At 50.1% G+C, this 8,606-nt stretch overlaps 4 protein-coding genes across 4 annotated transcripts; 2 read left to right on the forward strand and 2 right to left on the reverse strand.

Moving 5' to 3' along the window:
* Nucleotides 1–730: 730 nt before the first annotated feature.
* Nucleotides 731–2,457, forward strand: SETTUDRAFT_92579 (uncharacterized protein; the record flags this gene model as incomplete). Its single annotated transcript, XM_008030291.1, has 3 exons — nucleotides 731–791; nucleotides 846–1,353; nucleotides 1,419–2,457. 3 exons carry the CDS (start codon nucleotides 731–733, stop codon nucleotides 2,455–2,457), a joined length of 1,608 nt encoding a protein of 535 aa, XP_008028482.1.
* A 309-nt stretch (nucleotides 2,458–2,766) lies between these two features.
* Nucleotides 2,767–4,272, reverse strand: SETTUDRAFT_93687 (uncharacterized protein; the record flags this gene model as incomplete). Its single annotated transcript, XM_008030292.1, has 2 exons — nucleotides 2,767–3,589; nucleotides 3,635–4,272. The coding sequence occupies 2 exons, from the start codon at nucleotides 4,270–4,272 to the stop codon at nucleotides 2,767–2,769; spliced, it is 1,461 nt and encodes a 486-aa protein (XP_008028483.1).
* A 1,343-nt stretch (nucleotides 4,273–5,615) lies between these two features.
* SETTUDRAFT_92088 (uncharacterized protein) lies at nucleotides 5,616–5,816 on the forward strand (the record flags this gene model as incomplete). The annotated part of the gene is made up of 1 exon (XM_008030293.1): nucleotides 5,616–5,816. One exon carries the CDS (start codon nucleotides 5,616–5,618, stop codon nucleotides 5,814–5,816), a length of 201 nt encoding a protein of 66 aa, XP_008028484.1.
* Nucleotides 5,817–6,822: 1,006 nt separating this feature from the next.
* SETTUDRAFT_21439 (uncharacterized protein) lies at nucleotides 6,823–7,266 on the reverse strand (the record flags this gene model as incomplete). Its single annotated transcript, XM_008029824.1, has 1 exon — nucleotides 6,823–7,266. One exon carries the CDS (start codon nucleotides 7,264–7,266, stop codon nucleotides 6,823–6,825), a length of 444 nt encoding a protein of 147 aa, XP_008028015.1.
* Nucleotides 7,267–8,606: the final 1,340 nt, after the last annotated feature.

The following is an 8,606-nucleotide window of genomic DNA, read 5'->3' on the forward strand; positions in this document are numbered from 1 at the left end:
GTAAATCGGTTTCTCGCGACGTGTTACCCCTATATCTGATAGAAAATTGACGAGTTTTGATGAAAGATTTCTGCTTAAAAGTTGGTGTGTGTGTCCTTCTCTCCCCTAGCAAAGCCACAAAACCCATGCCCGTGACACTGTTCGTGACACGGATCTAGAATCTTAAGAGGATGCGGAAAGGAACAGGCAACAAGCCCAGCCACTGCCTTAGACGCCTGCCGTGCCAATGGCATGTTCAAACCACTTCAATGGTAGGATTGTGGGGTTGGCAGCGTTGTCTTCGCTACCTCTGACAATGCCTGTTTAGACTCGGTGGGCGGCCTGTGTTTCAGCATTCCGCCCAGCGCGGAGTGGAAACGCCAAGCCACTCCTCTGCTATCGCATTCACAATAAACCAGCATCTTCTAACGAGCAGGAATTCCTACCATGGCATTGGGCGTTGCCAAGCGCCTGTAACACACATTATCTCGTCTCCGTACAGTCTTGGTAGCCTCAGCCCGATGTTGGACCAAGCCGCTTGGCTCTCAATCCGTATACCAGATATGGCGGAATCTCCAAGCCGCCAACATATCTTGAAGCGGAGGCTTATTAGTCGATCGCCCATAAAGCTGCGTGCGGAACGTCAATATGGAATTTTTTTCTGGACAGCAGCAGGCAGGTCACCTTTGCAATTTCGCTTCTTCAGCCCTTTTTGGATTTCCTTTTTCTTTTTCTTGAGATTTGATACATCATGGCTGGTGGTGATACTTCGACGCCTGCTGATGGTTTCCTTCAATACCACGAACCCAATAGTACGTTTATTCCCCACTAAACTTTTTTTTTCTTCTCTTACAGATCACACGCAGTTATTCAACTCCTCGTTCTTGTTTCTTTCTTCTTCTGGCTTTGCTTTGGCGAATGGCTCTCCAACCGTGTGTTCCGCGCCGGCCTCATTGGGCAAATTGTAGTCGGACTGATCTATGGCTTACCTATTGGCAGCACCATCATCCCTATTCCATGGCAAGAAGCTTTTATAGCACTCGGTTATATAGGGCTTGTCTTGATCATCTTCGAAGGCGCATTAGCTGTGCGGCTCGACTTGCTCAAGGCCAATTTTGGTCTATCATTCATTGCCGCCGTCATTGGCGTCATATGTCCAATTGGATTCACATATGTACTCTTGTACATCGGCTTCGGATATGGAGCTGTTGAGACTTTTATTGTTGGAGCAGCACTTTCTGTCACATCGCTTGGTACCACATTTGTGGTGCTAGGGAAAAGCTCCAAAGATATCAACTTCTCAGACACGAGAGTGGGAACTGTCCTGGTCAGCGCTGCAGTCTTTGACGATGTCTCTGGTTTGGTAATGGCAAGGTAAGAAGAGCCACTACTCGGGCGAAAAAATGGCGCGGCGCAAAGTAACTAACACTACTCACCAGTGTTATCAACCAACTCGGAGCCCTGGGAGGCGACGACTCTCCTAACCTGGGATGGCTCATTGGCCGCCCTACCCTCGTCTCCGGCTTGCTCGCAATCCTCACCCCCGTCCTGAACAAATGGCTCCTCGCGCCGCTGTACCGCAAGTTCATCGAACCTCGTCTCCCGAAGACACGAAAACGCCATGTCGTCAATGCCATGATTATGATCTTTGTGCTCTGTGCCTTCTTGAGCATTACAGGGTTTGGCGGGACGTCGGTCCTCTACGGCTCCTTCATGGCCGGTGCCTTCTTAACGTACCTCCCATCCAAGCACCCGACCGGCCCATTCCACCCACCCTCGCGCGAGGATGCCGAAGAAGCCGAAGCCCGGAGCATTGCAGAAGCATCACAGCTCGATAACGGCGAGCCTGAAATCTGTCCCACGTTCATGCACACGTTTGAAAAGTACTTTCTCGACGTGGTAAAGTACCTCTTACAGCCTCTTTTCTTCGCCTCGATCGGCTTCGCCATCCCCTTTGTCGATCTCTGGACCGCCGAGGCCTTCTGGAAAGGCTTCGTATACACACTGCTCATGCTGATATCCAAGCTCGTCGTCGGCTTCGTGATCCCCTTTGCCAGTATCAAGAACCGCCCTGAGGGCATGTCGATCCGCGAAGCCTTCACCTCGACCCTCTGGCCCGCCATGCTTCTCGGCTCCGCAATGGTGGCCCGCGGCGAAATCGGCCTGCTCGTCGTCCAGATCGGCCTCAACAACACGCCCTACTTGTCCAAGGAGGCCTTCATCACGGCCGTCTGGGCTATTGTCCTCAACACCATTTTCGGGCCCGTCACCGTCGGTCTCATCATCAAGTACAAGGCTAGGGCTATTGCCGATGGCATGTGGGGGCTGGAGAAGCAAGGAGAGCCCGAATTCGATTATGCGATGAGTAGAGCAAACACGGTGATCGAGACTGCGAGCGTACAGAGGGGGAAGAGTATGGCTATGAGCCAGCATACTAGGAATGTGTCCGAGACGGTGACATTAAGTGGGGATGTGTAGTTTGCCTTTTTCTTTCAAAAACAAGTATTCAATTCTCTTACGAGCAAACAGTTCTTTTTCCTTCTAGTGACGCCACTTCCTTGTGATGACATCGTAATATGCATGCATGTGTAATCCTAGAGGTATACGATTTATCATGTGGTTTTTGACAATGCTGGCGGGAATGCCCAATGCTTGGAACAGAATACACGTAATGTGAGTAGAAAAGAGAGCTGGATTGAATAATATAAGAGGGGGGTATGCGCAACGCTAGATACATAGAATGAGTGACGAAACACGTCCAGTAGATTTCACCAATAAATGATCCATTCAACTAGACCAAAACCATCCATTCTTCTTCTTGTTGGCTTCGCCTTCAGACGAAGAGCTCGACTGCGCATTCTGCAGTGCCTTCCAGGGGTCTCGCGCAGGCGCATCGGTTTCCTGCCCGCGCTGCGTATGGACTGTTTCTGAGCTTTCTTCACGGCCGTCAGCGAAGCGCTTCTTGAGCATGACTTTTGTGGTGATGGAGCCGTCAGGGGCAACAGTGCGTTCCGTAGTTGTGAGTGTGGATAGGATCGAGGGGTTCGCTTCGTTGGTCTTGTCGGTTCGCGAAGAAGAAGAGACTGCGGTATTCGCTGACGTGGCATCAAGGTGTTCATACGCGTCCATTTCAGTTGCGGCTTCTTGCCATTCCTTCAGGTAATCCCCATATTCTGCCGCCGCTCTTGGTGGTTGTGATGAGGCATCCCGGCGGAATGCGTTGAAGGGAAATTGGGCGCGCTTGGGCGTGGGCGGATCATCGTGCTGGTCTTCGTGGTCGTGACTATATTCGTAACTTGGTTCATCCTGCGCAGCAAGGCGCGGATAGCTGGACTCGTTGCCACGCTCCATTTCCTCTTGCGACTGGCGCTGTGTGACGGGAATCTTGCCATTTGCCCATTCCGTACGTTCTTCACTTGCCGCATCGTGCGGCCGCTCGTTTTGTTTGATGCGCAGAAGGTCTTCGTACGCGACGCGCCACGGCACACCCGCTTTGTCCAGAGCGTGATTCTGTTCGAGCGCGCGAGGCGAGTATGGATCGTTGTCAGGCTGCGATGCATCTGCCTGTGGCGGCCACTGCCACGATTTTGACCATGACCATATACGAGGTCTGCCATCATCTCCAGGAGACTCATTGTAGTTGTCAAATCTCGACACTTTTGTGGCCGAGTCGTTCCACGCCTTGTCCTCAAAGTCTTGGGCAAGTCGCGACGCTTCCGCTTGTAGGCGTAACAGCCTTTCCAGGGCTGCGAAGACGTCGGCATCCTGTTCTTCGGAAGTTTCCCGGGCATTTCGACGCTCGTGATCAAAGGGTCTAGGAAAGCCCCAGTCCCACGACCATCCCCACTCCTGGCCCTTCTTGTTGGCCACTCTCTCCACAAGCTCCGTGTCGCTTCCACGCGCCATGTCCTTTTGGGTCTCTCCGTCCGAGTCATGTAAAATCTCTCTCCTGATATCGTCGGCTTTGCGGTCGAGCTTCATAAGCTCCTCGCTGTTGCGCAGGACAGCTTGCACATCGCCCACCCTAAACAGCTCTCGCCCTTCGTTGCGCAGCTCGGCGATCTCGGCTTCAATACCATGGAGCCTGTCGCACTGGCGCTGGTCGGCCTTTCCAAAAAGGCATCGCTCGCGTGCCTGGTGCGCGTTGTTGTAGTTGGCGAGGGTGGCGGGAAGGGTGAAGACGGTGTTCAGGAGAGAGGAGACTTGGGAGTCGGCGAACCGGCGAAAGGCGATAAAGGGGTTATCCTCGGGGCGACGGTTGTCGCGTCGGGAATCGTCATTGTTGCTTGCCATGTTGGAAGTATCCGACGTACGTCAGTGCCTGTGCTGACTGGAGGGCAATCGACGGTGGGGAAGCTGGCCAGGAGATGGCTGCCTCGGCGATAAGATAAGCAAGCGCGCCGTAGCTCCACCAACCGCTGCTGGCCAGCGACATCTTCATTTGCACATATTGAAACACGCCGTGTGCGAATATACCCATCATCCTTGCTTGACCCCAGCCAGCGGAATATCAAGTTTCTTGTTGTTTTCCTCATCCCCTCCCCGACAGGGTCTTCTACTCGACAGCCAGAAATGCCGGTTCCCGCCCTGTGCGGATTCCCGCCAGCCGCCTGCAATAATTATTACCCCAACGTATACACTTGCTGCTTGCTTCCCCTGCAGTAATTATTACCCCAACATATCCACTAGCTGCCTGCTTCCCTTGCTGCTGACAAGCCTCTCATAGCATCAGTCAATCCAGTTTCTTCGCCTTGCAGGAGCCAGCCTCGGATGCAACATTGATCACGTGACGGGCACAAACCACCACGCCTCCCCGAGACATGTCATGTGGTTGCAGCGCCCAAAAACGCGCGTAAGAGGCGTCCCAATGCTGGGCGTGTGGCTTTGCTTTTGATAATAGTCCTCCTGACAAGCCCATCCGTATCCCATAGTGCACGGATATTGCTCCGCCTGTACCGCACCAGCTTGGCCATGCTGGTGATCTGCATCACCCTGTCGGCCATATCAATTCCATTAACATCGCCACGACGGCGAGTCTACACCTTGACCTCTTTGGTCTACACAATACGTAATTGGCACAAGATCATCATCCTCCGCAAACTTCCGGCATATAGACTAAGCTGAAGATAGCACAAGCTTGCTGGTGACCTGCTGCATACTTTCTTCTCCGCTTACCGCCCTAAGCCAGACCGGAGGCCAAGAAGCCAAGCCTATAGCACTTGGAGATGATCGACCGGCAGGCCCATCGCCGCCGCAGAATCGAGAAGCCTTTCCTGCTTGGCGCGACTATCCAAATCACAAAATACATCTTTGTCCAACTCAATTGTACCCACGGGCACATGCTGAAATTGTCTCAGTGGAGTTGGAAGCCCAACCCAAGCCCTACGTTCTTGTCAAGTCTTGGGCCACAACTTACCGCAGGGTTGTGATACTGGCACTCGGTCCCATGGGGGTGGGACTATCGCCGTGTTCCGTTTCAGGCTCTCTAGTACGTCACAGCAGAGGCTGAGGTGAAGGTATAAATGGGCTAGGCAACCCGCCCTGATTTTGTCCTCAGTTCACAACCATCACAACATTTCTTCTTCGGATTCTTCATACCATTACTTAACTACACACTATCACTCAACCCGTCCGCCATGCGTCCCACCATCCTGATCACCTCCTTTCTCATCAGCATCGCTCTGGCGTTGCCCGATCCCACCCCACAGGGCTACACGGGCCCGTGCTCAAACGACAACTGCGGTGTCACTGGAAAGAACTGCGGAGGCCAAATCTGCGTACCATGGCCGAGTTTCGATCTTGACAAGAGGAAGGGCTGCACATGCAGCCTAGGCTAAGCGCCGATTTCTCTGCACATTCGCAGTAAGACGGGTCATCATTGCGGATCAAAGCCTGATACTAATCCACATCAGGAGAGATCGCCATATACGATTAATGAATTGGTTTCCGGCGAAGCATAGGAAGGTTTTTTGATTGCGGTGTAGCAGTTTTACAGCATTGTTTCCAAGCGAATTGAAGAAAATAAAACGTCTATTCGAAATACCTGTCATTAAGACAGCCCCCTAAATTCTGGTTTCGCATCTTCGAATGAATTCCCTGCCGTTTACCAAGTCAAACCTTCATAGCGTTTCAAGATGGATATGCGAGTAACAGGGTCCTTGGTATGGCCGTGCCAAGCATAAGTAGACCGGGTTATTGTCCGAAGTGTTCGAGAAGTTTGTTTACGTAAGTAAGCACACCAACTAAGTGTCCAACTATACACAAACAAACTTTCGCGTCACAAGTGTATGCATCTGTCGTATATCCAGCTCGGTGCATTCATCTGGATTTTTTAGACTTAATGTTAATGGAGCGTGGCTACAGCAAGGTACATGGTAAAGTCGGGAAGAGTAAGTAAGCAAAAGGATTTGTATGGGGATTTGGTTTTCGAAGACACAACTTGAGAGCCAAGCTTCGGAAGCTGGGCACACGCATGTGGCAGGACTGAAACGGGTGATCAAACATGCTGCTACTATCATCGACTCTTTGCGGTCGCTTTTGAGTATGATCACGTGACGTATTGTGAACAATGTCTGGGCGCAATACCCCAATAAAACTTGGCATGAAAAACACATCAATCTGGAGGTAATTCATTGTTGTAGAGTTTTATGTAGTTCATCTATAATCACATCGTCGCGTTGCTCTTGTCCATAGCTATCGGTGCCAGCCTCCATTGAGTAGGCTACTGGCCCAACTCAACACCTTATCTCAGCATCTCCACCGTTTGTGACTCGCCCGATACCATATTTCCAAATCTCTCGATAATGTCTTCCAGATTTATAGCATGAGTGGTCGCAGTATGGTTTACACGTTTTGGCCCCACTTGTAAAAGTATATGTCCACGGTCATGGTGGTACTGGGGTACTTGGGGTAAAAGTATGGGCCGCAAGTCACGTTGCCGAACATGCTGATGATGCCTGGTGTTCGATCTAGAGGAGTTTTCAAAAACCAGGACCAGCCGGGAGGCATGTTGGCGGCACGGACCGAGAGTGAAACCGTGCCGTCATCACTGGTCCCTACTTTCCCGTATAGGTCTGCTGATGCGAAATCAGGGCCCGATATTGCGTGGGGAGCGCCGCCGGTCTCAAATGTCCAGGCCGCTCTCTTGTAGGCTTTAGGAGGTATTTCAGCGACTATACAATAATCGATATCGCGTTTTTCAATGTCGTTTTCCGGGGCGTGAAGGACGGAGGCTCGGGCCATAGGCGCCAGCATAGAAAGCGCCAGTGCGACGTCTTTGAAAAGCATGGCTGCAAAACCACAAGTACAAGAGCGGATGAGCAGGGTAAAATATGTACAGAAGAAATCAGGAGGATAAATCAAAGTCGAGAATTAGGTGACGACTTTGCAGAATGTATGTAGGTTCGGTACATGTGAGGGAAGTTTTCGGCAACTTATACAGTCTCTCGGGGCAATCCTTGGGCTGTTATATACGCTATAGCCTTGTGGACTCGTTGCCTCTTTGCTTGTAATCACCTCAGCTTATCGTAGTTAAACGGCCCAGCAGAAAGAACTAACAGCTATTTTTGCCCTGTTAGGAAATGCGGCATTTAGCCAATTGACCGTGCCAAGTAGACAGTATAAGCGCTAAAATATCACGTACTTCAAATTCCACCTGTTCTCAGAATAGCATCTTGTTATACCATGCAGATTTCTAGTTTTTAGTCTATTATTATTATTATTATTATTATTCTAGTTTAACGTCCTTTTTCAGCCTAAAGGGCTATATAAGACGTGTAGGGTTTTTAGGCCTACAAGTATCTAAGTAGGTTGTTTCTAGCTACAATATTTAGGAGGGGTTTTAACTAGATGAAGGTAAGGCTCGTAGCCTATTGGTTAGTAGGTAGGGGGTAGGATAGGGTAGGGGAGGTGTATGGCTACCTATTACAGGTATTACTCCTTGTTTTCTGTGTTTCCCTTGTACCAGGCTTGTATTCTAGCCTTTGTTTCTTGAATAAAGGTAATAGTTGCTTCTATACCCTCTTTTGTTTAAAAGAGGATAGGTAGTGATAGATCGCCTTCGCAGGCTTCTCTTAGTCCTTTCCTTTCCTCTCTATATAGATTACATCTAAATAGAATATAAGGTAGGTCTTGTATAGACCTATAGTTGCAGGGGCAACTATTAGAATCCACTTTCCCTCTCTTATATAGGTAGTCCCTCACACACCAACTTTTAAGCAGAAATCTTTCATCAAAACTCGTCAATTTTCTATCAGATATAGGGGTAACACGTCGCGAGAAACCGATTTACGCCACCTCTAATGTGTGCAGCCCTCTCGTTGAGGTGCTAGAGGGGGTATTGTCGGCATTCTTGCGACGTGTTCGAAATGCGAAAATCTTCGAGAACGCACAGACCGCCCCAATGACTAATAGGGAGACTACCAAACGAAACTAAAAACAATTAAAAACACCAAATAAAACAACAAAAATCAAAAATCCTATATCTAAACGCCGAGACAGCCTGATCCCGCTGTGGCACCATATCCAACCGCCAGGACAGTCTTTGCCTACTGTGGCACAAAATTCAAAAACGCTATAACAGTTTTCTGGTCTGTAATAGCAAAATAAGTCGAAACGCCGAGACAGTC

Source organism: Exserohilum turcica, assembly GCF_000359705.1.
Source record: "Exserohilum turcica Et28A unplaced genomic scaffold SETTUscaffold_4, whole genome shotgun sequence".
NCBI classification, from domain to species: Eukaryota; Fungi; Ascomycota; class Dothideomycetes; order Pleosporales; family Pleosporaceae; genus Exserohilum; species Exserohilum turcicum.